We start from the raw sequence: 15,423 nt of genomic DNA, 5'->3' as shown, positions 1-15,423 counted from the left end.
CACTTTACTTCCAGCTTTACTCAGTGTTGGCTAGGATAACTTATATATGACAGAAGTGCAAAATTAGAGTATAAATGAGATGGAAATTCATCCCTCTTGCACTTAAAATTCTGCCTGGCATGGCAGCTCTGGACCAACGCCATCGAGGCCCAGCCTCCTAGCTTACTGCTCTGCTATGCCACATAGTCCAAATGCCTCTTTCGTGTCCACACTTCAGCCTGTGGAGACCGGGAAATTGGTAAGGGGATGGCACAGTGTACCTTTAAATGAGTAACCCAGAAATTGTACTTTCAGCTCACATCCCATTGCCTGGAACTTAGTCATATGACCCACACTTTGCTATGAGGCAAGCTAGAAAATGCAGTCTTTACTCTGGGCAGCCATGTGCCCAGCTTATAAATTGGGGTTTCCATGAGTCCAGATAAAGAGGAGGATAATCAGACTGTAGCAGCTAGACTTGTGGTGAGCGCAGCATACTGTATAGAGAAGCTGAATCCCTATGTTGTACACCTGAAACTAATGCAACATTGTGTCAACTCTATTGCAATAAAAAAATTTCTAAAATAAATAACAAAATCTTAAAAAGAAAGAGAGAGAGGGGTGCCTGGGTGGCTCAGCCGTTAAGCGTCTGCCTTCAGCTCAGGTCACGATACCAGGGTCCTGGGATCAAGCCCCACATCGGGCTCCCTGCTCGGCGGGAAGCCTGCTTCTCCCTCTCCCACTCCCCCTGCTTGTGTTCCCTCTCTCGCTGTGTCTCTCTCTGTCACATAAATAAATAAAATCTTTAAAAAAAAAGAGAGAGAAAGAAAGAGAGAGAGAGGAGAAGGCTATCTAGTGGCACTGTCCAATATGGTAGCCACTAGCCATATGTGGGGCTACTTAAATTTAAATAAATGACCATGAAATGAGAGTAAAAATGCAGTTCCTCAGATGCCCTGGCTACATTTCAAGTGCTCAACAGCCTAAGTGGCTAGCTGTTATGGTATTGGGTAGCGCAGACATAGAACACTTTTATCGTCATTGCAAATTCTCCTGGATAGAACAGATATAGACAACCATCATTCTCAGCCATACCCCTCCAAACAAATTTTATCATGAGATCTTCCTAAATATAACACTCATCACCTCATTTGTTTAAAGTTTTTCAGTGGGTCTCTACTGCTTACAGTATAAACCCCAAATCTCCTTGGCTTAGCATAACAGCACTTTATTTAATCCGAACACTTCTTGCCCCTCAACCTCTGTCTATACTTCCCCACAAATGCCTTCCACTTGTATCATGTGGAATTGCAAGTCTTCCAACATGGAATGCTTTTGCATTTGCTGTTCTCTCTCTCCTTTGAATATCAACATCTTTATTGCTTAGCTTACTTACTCTCTCTCATCTAATCACTGGGTACTAAGTCCTAGTGTCATCTCTTCTTAAACCGCCCCCCGCCCCCCGTGCACCCAGCTTCAATATCATTAGAGATTTTTATTATGTGTCCCTAAGTAATCATAAACAATATTCCATCACAGCACTTAACACAGTGAATAGTGATTTAAGATCAATTATTTTTCTTTCCCACTACCTAGAGGTTCTTTGAGGCTAGGGCATATCATACAATTTTGTATTGGCACCTCATTAGACTTTCAATAAGTGTGTGATAAATAAACATAATAACTTATTCATTATTTTCAAGTCCTTCCCTTTCCGTATCTTTTAAAGAAGGTAGATCTCCATGAAGACCCTTCGTTTTGCTTCTGTGGAGTGACTGTTGGGGTTGCTAATGACAGAAGCCAAAAAAGAAAGACCTAATTTCTTTGCATGAGAAAATGTACAGACGGACCTTCTGGGGGTGGAGGTTTTTCCCCACTGGTGTGGACAAAAATATGGTGGATGGGAAAATGGGGATGTTTGGGAGAAAAAGAAATGGCAGCTCCCATAGGATGTAGGGCATGGGAGAAACAGATGTTTAAGAGTGATACACAATGGGGGGGCACCTGGGTGGCTCAGTCATGATCCCAGGGTCCTGGGTTCGAGCCCTGAGTCCGGTTCCCTGCTCAGTGGGGATCCTGCTTCTCCCTCTCCCCCTGTCCCCCCCCAGCTTGTGCTCTTTCTCTCACTCTATCTCAAGTAAATAAATAAAATCTTAAAAAAAAAAGAGTGATACACAATGTAATTCCCTTTTCTGGATTCACAAAAACTTTAGTAACAGTCTGTGCTTTTAGAGAATCATTCAGGTTTGTGTTCCTTCCAAGTAGAAGAAATTTATACAGCAGGTGCAAGGGCTTGTCCAAGGAGGCCCAGTTGCTCTTAGTTGACAAATAAATTAATGACACTAGGTCTGGACACAATCCAATAGCAGGTGAAGTTTCAGAGCATCATCTTTCAGTGTGTGCAAGTTTAGAAATGTTCACGGGTATTCACACCAGCATACTCTGCTTTTCTCTCTTGAAGAGAAGTCATGATTCTTCATCAGCACTTTCTATCTGTCATGAACAAATAGAATACTGTGATGAGGCTCGAGCGAAAAGGAACGCTCATGGGGTCAGAAAAACTGGGCTCAAATCGTGACTTTTTCACTTACACTTACAAAATTAAGTAACTCACAAAGCCCCTCTAAGCTTTTGCTGCTTTATAAAATAGATATGACATTATCTCCCTCACAGGATGGTCTTAAGGGTAAAATGAGCTGGTACCTGTAATAGTTCTAGGACCACATTAGGCACTCAGAAAGTTGAATCTGTGTAACCATTGTACACCCTCCTTCCATGTGATCCAGTCTCTGAAAGATATCACTTTCAAATAAATACAATACAGCAGCTGAGAATAATTTTTAAAAAAGGGAGGGAGATCCTAAACTTTACTTGTTGGAAAATGTTAGAGTAACCAACTCATACTTTTAGCAAAACTTTTCACAATCCCTTTCCTGTTCTTCTCATATCCCACAATTCTCTGAACCCTCTCACTTAGCTAAACCCCTCCCCACCTCACAAAATACCTTTACCAATATTCTGCCGATGAGGGAATATTTTTCCCTCACTCAGCTTCATCATGTAAATCAATATAGCTTGTCTTCCTAAATCCTTTCTTTCTCCTGGATCTCTCTTTCTTCCTTTGTTTTCTTCAATTGTTTTCATCATGGAAGTCCAGGAGCTGGGCATAAAAGGGACAGGTATTCCTCAAAGGTCAGGTGTCTTTTGTCAATTTGGGCTGCTACCAAATATCATAGACTGGGTGGCTTATACACAATAGAAAACTTTTTTTGCCTCTAGGTCTGGAGGCTGGAAGTCCAAGATCAGAACTGCCAATATGTTTGGGTTCTGATGGGAGCTCTCTTCCAGTTGTAGACTGCCGAGTTCTCCCTGTGTCCTCACATGGTGGATGGAGCCAGGGAACTCCCTCAGGCCTCTTTTTTAAGAGACCATTAATCTCATTCATGAGGGTGTTGGTTAACCTAATCACCTCCCAGAGGCCCCATCTCCTAATACCATCACCTGGAGCATTAGGATTTCAAAAGATCAATTTGGGGGCCGGGAGGGGTCCACAAATATTCAGACCATGGCATCAGGGAATGTGGACAAAAGACTAAGTAGGAAAAGACAGCATTCCTCTCTTTGGAAAAGGCTAGGAGCATTGACATTTTAGTAATTGCTTTACTTTGTCATATTGGTAAAGAGACAGATTGGAAGCCATCACAAAATAAGACTTGAACTCAGAAGTTCAGCAACCCTCCTGAGCATCTGCTGAAATCACTGTCTTGAGCAGTTGCTACTTTCTGGTTGGGCAACAGCAGCCAGAGGACTGGGTTCCAGGTGCTTCTTAGTATGGTCAGCATCCTGTCCAGAAACTTGGTGCCCCTCAGCAAGCAGAGCAGGTGTTCTCCCAAGAGATTCCTCTGTAGCTGGCGCCCGGTCCATCACAAATTATTTCTTCTAGGCACAGGCCGTGCCCATGCAAATGTGGACCCACCATTTTGCAGAAAGAACTATGTCTTTGAGCTCAACAAGTCTCTAAAGCAGTAATTCTGCTAATGCAGAAAAACTTCCCATTTTCTTCCCCTCCCATAACACTAATCTCTTAAGTTGAATCCAGTACCTCTTTTGCAAACATATTTGGGATTTGTCCTCAGAACCAGATCCAAATGGACACCTTACTTTAAAAAAAAATGTGGCAGGTGTTTACATAATTAATTCAAAGCTGTTTCTTGTGATTTATTTTTCTAAAGATTTTATTTATTTATTTATTAGAGAGAGCAGGAGAACACAGAGGGAAAGTGAGAGGGAGAAGCAGACTCCCTGCTGAGCGGTATACGTTAACCGACTAAGCCACCCAGGCGTCCCGTCTTGTATTTTATTTTTATCTTTTGAGGATTGCTTTTACTTTTGGGGACGAGTTTTACCAACAATGAGTCTGATTTAAATTTGTGATCATATTGTTTAAATAAGCCACTTTCAGTTAATATTCCTGCATTTCTGTCGAAGAGACACTGTAGGTCAAGGATTTTATTCTATCGATTTAATCTGATTTTCATCTCACTCATTTTTTTCTCTTGGGTAAATACCATTCACATTGGTCTTTCTAAATCCAGGTGTCCTCCCACAAATTTCCCCCATACTAACCACTTCACATCTTTCAAGCCATTCTCCCCTTATAAAAGGCTGTGCCAAGTCATGCCCATCATCTCTTTCAAAATCCATCTCCAGACTTCCTTCTCTTCTGCACCATTTTCCCTAATTAGCCCCACCACATTCTGAGAGCCTCTTTTCTTTGTATATTCCTAAGTCATTGATAGAAGGTGACCTAGCATCCATTGATTCGTTGTTTTTTTAAACCTTCTTATATTATTTCATATTATTATTTTTAATCTATTTTTATTAGTTATTTCCTTTGTAACCTTTCCCACTGTCACCTGTTTATTTGCCCAGGAGCCGACAGAACAGATTAGTAAACTTTCAATCCATGCCCATATTTCTCACTTGGTGTAGAAAAAAAGTTTTTGTTTTTGTTTTAAAGAGACTTACTACTTAAAAATCCTACGGAGAGGGTACCAGTCGGTTAAACGCCTGCTTTTGGCTCAGGTCATGATCCCAGGGTGCTGTGATCCAGCCCCACACCAGGCTCAGCGAGTAGTCGGCTTCTCCTTCTGCTCCTCTGCTCCTCACCCCCACCTCGCGCGCGCGCGCGCGCGCGCATGCAAAAATAAATAAATAAAATATTTTAAAATCCTAGGGACAGGCAGTGTGTTGTACCAAATGATTGGAAGCTTTAATGTTAGACAAAGCTGAGTACAAATCCTAGATTTGCCTTTGGCAAGTTTTTAAACTTCTCAGCTTCCTTATCTGTGAAATGAGTAAGATAATGCCTGTCTCCTGGAGTTCCTGGGGAAATTAATGAAATAACCATGGAAAGCTCCTCGCAGTTGGGAGATGTTCAAGGAAAAGGAATTAGAATTCTGGTTGAAAGAATTTCCAGCTTTTCAATGCTCCACTGCATGCAGAGTGAACACTCCTAATAAGCCGGCCTAATAGCCCCTTGAGAGTCACCAGTTTGGGATGGGGGAGGATGGGTGTGGACAGTCTACCTGGAGGGGAGCACACCTAAATTCCAGGAGTGATAAGGGAAAGGATCAAGAAGCCACCCATCATTCACTTTTCTTTGAACGTCTCTTCCAGCAAGCCCTCAGGGTTTAAGTTTAGGAACAGGACCCGATTACCGATTCACCGCTACTGTTAGGTTTATTTGGAAGCTGCCTAGATAAAAAAAAAAAGGGGGGGTTGCCTGGGTGGCTCAGTCTTTAGGCGTCTGCCTTCGGCTCAGGTCATGATCCCAGGACCCTGGGATCCAGCCCCGCATTGCGCTCCCTGCTCAGCGGGAAGCCTGCTCCTCCCTCTCCCACTCCCCCTGCTTGTGTTCCCTCTCTCGCTGTGTCTCTGTCAAATAAACAAAACCTTAAAAAAAAAAAAAAGAATTGGAGGGTACAGCAATAAACAGATCCCTGTGGAGGATACCCCCATTTGTAGTTCTCATTGAATCTCAGAGTTTCTTAGTGATACCAACCTTCTCATGTGGCAGACAAGGAAAGGTTTTTAAAACTGCCCTGGAGCCTCGCACAATAGCCTAGGCGGAGCTGGCCCTCAAAATGGTGAAGGAATAAATGAACGGAGCTATGAAGAAATGAATGGTGAAGAATGAAGGAATGCCACACAGCCAGGACTAGAACGCAGACAGTTCTTCACAATTGTTCTTAAGATTCTTGGCCTATCTCCTCCTTTGCAATTTCTCTTCCTCTGGCCTCTGCCTCTTCAGTTTCCACCGTCCAACTCCACCCCTTCTAGGAGTGCTCCGCCCTCCCAGCCCTCCTCCTCTCTCATAGCCCCGCCCCATCCAACACGAGGCTCCGCCCCCTTCTCCCGGGTTCTGCGGCATGAATGGCAGCGTTGCCGCCGCGCCGCTCGGGGTGCTGATTGGCCGCCCATCTCGTGACGCGCTGGCGGCCGTGGGCGCACGCAGGCGGGCGGAGCTGGGAGGGGTGGAGCCGGACCCCGGGGCGGGGCGCGGGCGCCAGTGGGCGGAGGAGCCGGAGGCGGGAGGCGGGAGGAGCCGGGAGGCGGGAGGCGGGAGGCGCCGGGGCCGTTTAAGCGGCCTCCCTCCCGCCCCCAGCCGCCCGGTCTGGCCCCCGCCCTGTCCCGACCCCCGGCCTGGCCCACTCAACCTTGCCCCGCCGAGCGGTCCGCCGGGTACGCGGGCGGCCTCCGGAGCAGCCCAAGCCGATGAGGGCCGCGCGCCCTGCGGCCGGCGCTGACGAGACGGAGCTCCCGGCCCTCGAGGAGGAGCGGAGGATCAATGCGGTTCAAGAATCGATTCCAGCGGTGAGAGAGGGATGGCGCCCCTGCCCCACCGCCCCTGCCGGCAGCGGGTCCCAGATCCCGCTGTCCGGCGTGGATCCCGGCTCCTCACCTGGTTCCATCCCCCCCGCGGATCCCGCGCCTTGGCCCGGGACCGGCTCCCGGGGGATTCCCCGCCCTGCGGTCCCTGGGCGATCCCCCTCCTCCGAGGACCGGGATCTCGTGCGTGACCCCGCTTCCCAGACCCCGAACCCCGGGCCTGCCCTGCTTCCAGGGGATCCCATTGCTCACCCGACTTCATCCTACCGACCCCCATCCCAGCAGGGCTCGTGCCTTGCTCTGAGGACAGGAACCCCAGCCCCAGACGCCGACCCCGGTTACTCCAACCCTGGCTTTGGCCTCCACCCGTTATCCCCAGCTTGGGGGGCTCCCGGGGCGCGCGGAACAGGGGCCGAACAGCTTCTGCGCCCTGCAGCGAGATTTGTCGTAAAAGGGGGTGCTGGGCGTTTTAGTGCTTTGTGTGTGATCGGCCCTAGCAACAGGGAAACTGAGGCATGCTCCGCTGGTTTAGCCTTGCCTGGCCAGGTCCGGGCCTTGCCAGTTCTCTAAGATTGCTGGTTTAGCGTCCAAGGGCGGTGCTGTGTTGGGCACTGCGAAGGGACAAGTTAGCATTCGGGTGGTGAGAGCTGCTGTTGAGGCGCCTGTGTTAGGAAATGAGGAGGAGGAACCGAGGAGGTGCGACCGGAAGGTTGGCCGGCAGCTCATTCACGGGAGAGTGGTGGGAACGCCAGCCTAGGGAGGCACGGTGGCCTTAATCCCCTCTCGGGTCTCTGACATTTAGCAATGGATGGAGGCTGGCCCATGGTTCTGAGAGGAAGCTCTGGGCTTCCCCCCCCCCCCATTCTTCTTCGTTTAAGTGGGTGAAAGTTCATCTCCCCTGTTTAACTCTCCATCCTTTGTCTGAATCTGTCAGCCATGGCCCCATTCCCAGACCTTCACTAGCAGGCAAGCTTGGTGTGCAGTGATGGGGAATTTGAAAGAAGAAAAGGAATGCATGAAAATCTTCCAAGGAGGTTATTGTTGAGTTTTTAAACATTGCCTTTTATTTCAGAATTTCAAACTGCACTTTTTTTTCCCCTTTCCAACCCCCTAAGCCTTACGATGCCCGCTCCCCCGTTATGCTTCTCTCATTCCTCCCCCAGTCCCAAAGGGTAAAGGAGCCAAAAATGCATAGGAAGAGTTGGGGTGGGCCATGCCATTTAGAAGGGTGATGAGTTTGAAGATTTGGATTAACTTATGAATATTGCTTATCACTCAGGGTGTTGAATGCCTGGCACTCGTCTCTTGGTGGGAACATCATATCAGTGCTTCTGAAGGCAAAAAGGAACCATGATGTCTGGCTTTAGAACATGAAGTCAGGAATGAAGGTTGGAGGGGCTTTAAGGGAGAAAGTAACATACATTCAAGTATGACTGGTAAAGCCCTGTGCATGTGATTTGTTTGATTTGGTTTTACTTCTTTGAACATCTGTGCGCTTCCTGTTTTCAGAGAACAGTGGCAATATTCTGTGAAATTACCCTTCCTTGTTTGATTGAATTTGTATTTCTTTCCTATCCTTTGAATTCTCCTCTAGAAAGAAAGAAAAAAAAAAAGCCTTTTTTTTTTTTTTTTTTTGCACAAACATTAGAACAATGTTAAGAGAAGTGGAGAAAAGAAGAAACCCTTCATTTCAGATCCTACCATCTCAGCTGACTGAACTACTTTTGCTGGATGCTAATCTACCCAGTCCTTATTATCAGTGTAGTAATGTGATTTTGTATTCTACTTCATTCATTTAAAGGTGAAAAATAGAGGCATTTCTTTTGGTGTGGCACAGACTTTGTAATTTTCTCAGTGACTACACAGTATCAATGGATATTTAACATTTATTTTCTTGATGGCATCTCCACCTACCCCTGATTTTCTTTGAAGATTGAATGATCACATAATTTCTTGTTTTTCTATTACATACGGAATTGGAAAGCTATTTCTCAGGGTAAATTTGAACTTGGACATAAAGCCTGCAAATACAAATTAACTTAACAAAAAAAGTTTTTTTTGTGTATTGTACAACATAAAATGTTGGGAGTACTATTCATCTTCTCTTCAAGGCGTGTTCCTTATTTATCTTTTGAGCATTCAGAAAAGTTATAGGTAGGTAAATTACAGAGAAACCGGAGGGAGGGACATACTCTCTTTGAATGCATGTGCTACTTCTCCTGATAGATTTATCAAGACCCCCTTGAAGAGCATTTGATTGCAGTAAAAACATTTCATTAGGCCATAGTTTGTGGCTATGTCTAAATTACAAGAAATGAACACCTTGCTGGTTTGTTCATAATGGAAGTGTGGTCATTGAGGCTTTGGATAAACTTCCAGAGTTCTGCCATTTCTGCAGAGGAAGGCTGTGAAGAAATTTAGCCCATTGTCCTAAGTGGAGGGCTCTATGCATACATGGCTTCTCAAAAAGTTTAGGATGTGAAAAATGCACCTGGGACACAGAGCATATTTTCTCTTGCTTTATCTTTTCCACATCTGAGTCTCCCCCCACACCCTCCTCTCCCAGAGTCATTTTCTCCTTATCACAGCATCCCTGACTGATCAGAATAATTGCTAACATTTATTGAGTGCTTATTTGTGCCAGGCAGTGGCTGGGTATTTGTGTATTACTCATCTCATTCTTAGCTCTAACCCTGGAAGACAAATTTTTATACCCGTTTAATAGATGAGCAAATAGGGTTAGAGAATAAAAGGGAATGTGCCACAGTCACATGGCTAGGAAAGGGTAGACCCGTTTCAATTCAATTTCCTGTTCCTCGACACGGATGGAACTGGAGGGTGTTATGCTGAGCGAAATAAGTCAATCAGAGAAAGACATGTATCATATGCCCTCACTGATATGAGGAATTCTTAATCTCAGGAAACAAACTGAGGGTTGCTGGAGTGTGGGGTGGGTGGGATGGGGTGGCTGGGTGATAGACATTGGGGAGGGTATGTGCTATGGTGGGCGCTGTGAATTGTGCAAGACTGTTGAATCACAGATTTGTACCTCTGAAACAAATAATGCAATATATGTTAAGAAAAAAAAAAAAAGAAGATAGCAGGAGGGGAAGTATGAAGGTGGGCAAATCGGAGGAGAGACGATGGACTCTGAAAAACAAACTGAGGGTTCTAGAGGGGAGGGGGTGGGAGGATGGGTTAGCCTGGTGATGGGTATTAGGAGGGCACATTCTGCATGGAGCACTGGGTGTTATGCACAAACAATGAATCATGGATCACTACATCAAAAACTAATGATGTAATGTATGGTGATTAACATAACAATAAAAAAAAAAAATTTCCTGTTCCTCTCCACCACCCACGCTGCCAGTTCACCTTTGTCTGTCTCCCTGCTTACACAATATCATGTGTACAGCGCTGAGGCCGGGGACCCACAGAGCTTCTACTGTATGGTGTCGGTGCATTCTCATTTCTCCAGCCTTGCCACCTAAAATCCAAGGAAAAGGATGCTCCTTGCTTCAGCTCCAGCCCTGTGACCACTGGTTAGCTTCACACTGATTATGTGATAAAGCACCTTATTCACAAGCGTTAGGAAGTCTTCCAGGACTGCCTGTTGCCTTTTTTTTTAACATGTTCTTAGAGCATTGAATTACAGGCATGGGGGATCTTATATATATGCCTTCCCCCTTATTTGATAATTAAGTTAAATGCCGTCCACCAGTATCACCAGCTCTGGTAATGGACACTTTTCCTGAACACTATGCTCACTCATAAATTGGCTAATAATAAGGTGCTGTGTATAGGGGTTGGCTTATGTTGCTCCATCAAGTGCTGTTGAAAGAGCCCTTGGGAGGTGCCTGGGTGGCTCAGGCGTTAAGTGTCTGCCTTCAGCTCAGGTCATGATCCTAGGGTCCTGGGATCGAGCCCCGCATCGGGCTCCCTGCTTAGCGGGAAGCCTGCTTCTCCCTCTCCCACTCCCCCTGCTTGTGTTCCTTCTCTCGCTGTCTCTCTCTCTGTCAAATAAATAAAAATCTTTAAAAAAAAAAAAAAGAAAGAAAGAGCCCTTGGAATAACCATGGTCTTAGCCTTTAAGAATTTTCTTTCATGAGACTCAAGGTTCTTTTGGCCCTAAGATTGCCTATTTCTCTTTGTTACATACAGAACCTGTTGGATCCCGAGGGGAACTGATTGACAACCAGATATCTCTCGGTTAAGATAAAATAGTTAAGCAACAGGCAGAATTTCTATCTTTCTATTCATTCATTCATTCATTCATTCATTCAACACTTACTTATTAAGTTCCAGCAATAAGCTGGGTATTGTGCTTTGGATTGGAAATGAGATGGTGGACAAGAAGGCCTTTGCGGAATTCACATTACAGTAGGGAAAGATGAAATAAAAAAATACACATGTTGAAAAAAACCAGTTTTTACTAATTCTGATAAGGGCTCTGGTAGGGTGGGGAGGGCTGAAATGATATTTTAGGTAGGATGGTCAGGAAAACCTCTGAGGAGGTGATATTTGAGCTGAGCTTGACAGGTGAGGAGAGTTGAACCTCTGGAGAAGAATATTCTAGGCAGAAGTAAACAGCAAACACAAATGCCCGGAGCCAGATGAGACCTTGGTGGTTTGAGGAGCAGAAAGGAGGTGTTGTAGCTGGAGGGTGGAGAGTGAGAGGAAGGTGGCTCCCTGAGGTTGCAGAAGCGGTGGGGCCCAGCTTGTGGGCTACTTTGGGAAGCCAAAGGCAGGTTTTAAGCCAGAGTTGGGATGTGTGCTGTGATCTGGTTTTCATAGACTATTGTGGCTGCTGAATGAAGAAAAGAGTCTATATGGGGACAATCAGGGAGACCGACTGAGATTTGTATTTGTAGAGACTAGAGATGTCAATGTCTTGATGTGATGTGTAAGGTAGGGTCTGTGGAACCGTAGAGAACTAGGCTGATCTGGAATATATTTGGAAGTAGTATTGACAACACTTGTATTTAGAGAATGGGGAAGACATAGGAATCAAGGCAACTTCTGGGATTTGACCTTGGGCCTCAGAGATATGCTGGTGGGTCATAGATTTACTTTCAGAAGGCACAGTGCTTTGGGCTATCTGTTCTTTCTCTCCAGCGTTTTGAAATTTTGTCATGGGGGGTTGGGGTTTAAGAATGCTGGGTAAGGGGCGCCTGGGTGGCTCAGTCGTTAAGCGTCTGCCTTCGGCTCAGGTCATGATTCCAGGTCCTGGGATCAAGCCCCGCATCGGGCTCCCTGCTCCGCGGGAAGCCTGCTTCTCCCTCTCCCACTCCCCCTGCTTGTGTTCCCTCTCTCGCTGTGTCTCTCTCTCTGTCAAATAAATAAATAAAATCTTTAAAAAAAAAAAAGAATGCTGGGTAAGAGGGAAGCAAGAGAGAGTGTTGAAAGAGAAAGCGAGGAAATGAGTGAACAAACCTGACTAAATAATAGTTTTATTAGGGGTGCCTGGTGGCTCAGTTGGTTAGGCATTAGAGTCTTGATTTTGGCTCAGGTCATGAGATTGAGCCAGCTTCTGGCTCAGCGATGTGCATGGAGCCTGCTTAAGATTCTCTCTCCCTCTGCCCTTCCCCCATCAAAAAAATTAAATAATAGCTTTATTAAAGTGTGTTTCCCATATCCAGGACTAAATTACCTTCCCTCAAACCCTGAGAAACCTGATGGATACTCTCTTCTAGCATTGGATTACCGTTAGGGTTACTCCTTCTTAGGTAGAGGCAGCTTCCATAAATGAGTGCCGTTTTCTGTAACACTTGAGAACCTTTCTCATTCTTTTTGGGAGAAGAGAATAGAATAGGTTCATCGTGTGGAAGTAAATTTGCATTTTACTTCTGCTTTTCCATTTAGGTTTTAGGAATGATTTCTTCAGGAGGCTATGTTGGAGGCTTGATTGCATTGTAAATTTCTCAACAGAACATGTTGTGCAGTGGTTTTCACTGAGCCCCAGACGGTGATGGGCTCCTCTCAGTCTTGCTCTTCCCTTGCCTTATTGTGCAAATCTGGCTCAGGCCGTAAGAGACTACCTTAAGTCACGTAGGTGGGATATTTTTCTCTACAACTTAAGAGTTTATTTTTACTCTCAGTGATTCCAGGTGGGCAGGGACGAAGCTGTCACAAACATGGCCACCCAGCTTCTTTGCTTTTAGGAGAAAATGTGAAAGTCTATCTCTGTTGCTGTGTAATGGCTTGACTATTTTTAGATTGGGCTGCCAGAGATACAAATTGCTATTTTAGTCTTCAGCCTGGTGGTGGGTAGACAAACCCTACTTACTGCGCCCTAAACAGAACACTCTCAATTTAATCTACCCTCTACCATCTTGGAGCCTTCCTCTTTACCCTTTAAAATTCCTGATAGGGTATGCTACTAATAAGTCTGTTGTTATGTCTGGGAGTGATGAGGTAGATCCTTGAATTCTTGGGATGCTTTTAAAGGATTCTTCTCAAGAGTGCAATTATTTTCCTTTTTACTAATAAGAGCTATGTAGCAACACTCTTGTCCCTTAGGAAATTAGTAAAGTTACTTAAAGGATTAGCAGGGGAGAAAAGATTTATTTTATCTATGTGCGAGAATAGCTTGGATAAATTCTGAAGCTGTTAACTGTACGTTTCTCTTGAACAGTTTTCAAACCATCTGGCAAATTCCATTCAATAATATACATTCTGCACACTAGTTAGATAACTAACCCATTGATGGTCCAAGTGAAATATCATCACTGTCCCAAATTCATTCCCCATTGGATTTACCACCTAAACTCTGTGTATTGGGTTGACAGGAACTGCCATTTTCTCTTTATTTATTTGCTCTAAGGATAACAGACCCTTTTAATTCAGGGAGAAAATGCTAGTCTTTTGTTCCTTAGCTGGGCATTGTTTAGGATGGCTTGACCATGTTCTTCAGACCTGGCTCTGCCATTTGGTTCAGCCTGGTACCATTTTTCATCATGGTAATTAATAAGGTGTGACTGGTCAGAACTCGTTAATGGCAGATGACAAAATCTCCCCCTTTTCCCACCATCTTAAAGTAGCTCAAGCAAAAGGATAATTTATAGCACAAAGCCTGCTGACGTCTTGCACAGGAATGCAGCGGGGCCTCGGAAACCTGAGTGCTGTGGGGGCCCTTTTACCTGTTTCTCTGCATCTGCTTCTTCCGGGCAGCTGCTTTTTTATCTTCCTGGATTTACATCTCCCCTTTTCCAGAGAACAGACTAAACCAGCATCCCTCATGAAACATGGCATGGGTGTGGGTTGGGTTTTGGAGGATCCTCACCTCCCTACCAAAGTGGAAGAATGCTGTTCATATCTTCAGGTCCCATGGTATTCATGGTTTTCACTGTATTGCTATTTCCACAAAGTTGGCCCAAAGGGAAGTATGGAATATGGGTATGTGTCTATATGTATAACCGATTTTGATATTTAGATACATACACACATTTGTATGTATGTATGAATTTTATAGCCAGGGTACCAGGTACTATATATTTGGGTTTGAAAGCAAACTGTTTTAACTCAGGAAGAATCCAGGTAAAAACATACCTCTAGTTTAGGTGGCCTAGAGGCAACCAGGTATCATTTATTTAAGCTGTCTGGTGCTGGAACAGGTAATGCAATATAGGGAAACTAGTTGGACGGGCCTGCTAATTGTGGAATGTAGGGTGTAAAGATCTCCATGTATAAAGCTTTATAAATTTTGAAAGAGAAAATTGAAACCTTGCATTGTATCCCTGGCAGTTACTGGCATTTGTAAAGTTTAGAAAGATTCCCTTGCCTTTTGTCCCTGAGATTTAAGATTTGGTTGTGCCTTTTTTTATTCATATGTATTTTTTTTTTAGCATGGGGGAGTATGAGTTGAAGGGGGTGGATATGATTGATTTCTGTTTGATTTTGGTTGGTAGAGGTTTCTCTTTTGAATAAACTGAAAGAATACTTAATCCTATAAACTAGGGCATTTGCTTTTGGATCATGGCTTTTGGCTCAGTTTACACCTGTTCAGTGGCTTTGGTCTTGTTTCCGTAACTAGGTATTTCCAGCAGCTGCCTCTTCCATTAGAATAGACTAAACAATATTGGCAGCCTTCCCCATTGTTCTTTACATGCTTTGAGCTTGTCTCACGTGATGTCTTTTTGTTTGTCCAGGTTCATGAACCACCGGGCCCCAGCCAATGGCCGCTATAAACCAACCTGTTACGAACATGCTGCTAACTGTTACACACATGCAGTGAGTACGAATTTTCTGCCCTTTGTGTCCTTCCCAGAGGGCTCTGCTGGGAGGAGGGGCTGTTATCTCTAGTACCCTCGGCCCAGTTAGTTGGATATACCTAGCTCTGTGACCTCACCCACCGGGGCATCAGTGTTGGGTCATGATACCAGAAGCTGTGTGAGCACATCAAACCCTTGGAGTGCTCGGCCAGCTCTGTCCATCCTAAACTGACTTTCTCTGACAAGATCTTCTGTAGAAGAATAATAGTTAAGTACCCTAGTTATAGGAAAACCAAAAAGACAACTATTTATGAGGACTGTCACCTCTGCGATGAAGTGAATC

General features: G+C 44.9%; 1 protein-coding gene across 3 annotated transcripts in view; it reads left to right on the top strand.

Annotated features, from left to right (window-relative positions):
• Window positions 1–6,598: 6,598 nt before the first annotated feature.
• The window catches only part of MMD (monocyte to macrophage differentiation associated), a 75,496-nt gene continuing 66,671 nt past the window's right edge, over window positions 6,599–15,423 (top strand). For all 3 annotated transcript variants that reach the window (XR_004302357.1, XM_032429172.1, XM_032429171.1), the window contains exons 1-2: window positions 6,599–6,855; window positions 15,018–15,099. Coding sequence is in view for 2 of the 3 variants with exons in the window: in XM_032429172.1 (XP_032285063.1) it covers window positions 6,830–6,855; window positions 15,018–15,099 (108 nt within the window). In the remaining variant the exon portion in view is untranslated. The remainder of the gene's footprint in view (window positions 6,856–15,017; window positions 15,100–15,423) is intronic.

Source organism: Phoca vitulina, unplaced genomic scaffold, assembly GCF_004348235.1.
Source record: "Phoca vitulina isolate PV1807 unplaced genomic scaffold, GSC_HSeal_1.0 scaffold40, whole genome shotgun sequence".
Taxonomy (NCBI): domain Eukaryota; kingdom Metazoa; phylum Chordata; class Mammalia; order Carnivora; family Phocidae; genus Phoca; species Phoca vitulina.
Note: the sequence above shows the minus strand (reverse complement) of the source record. Positions and strands in the feature narration are given on the sequence as shown.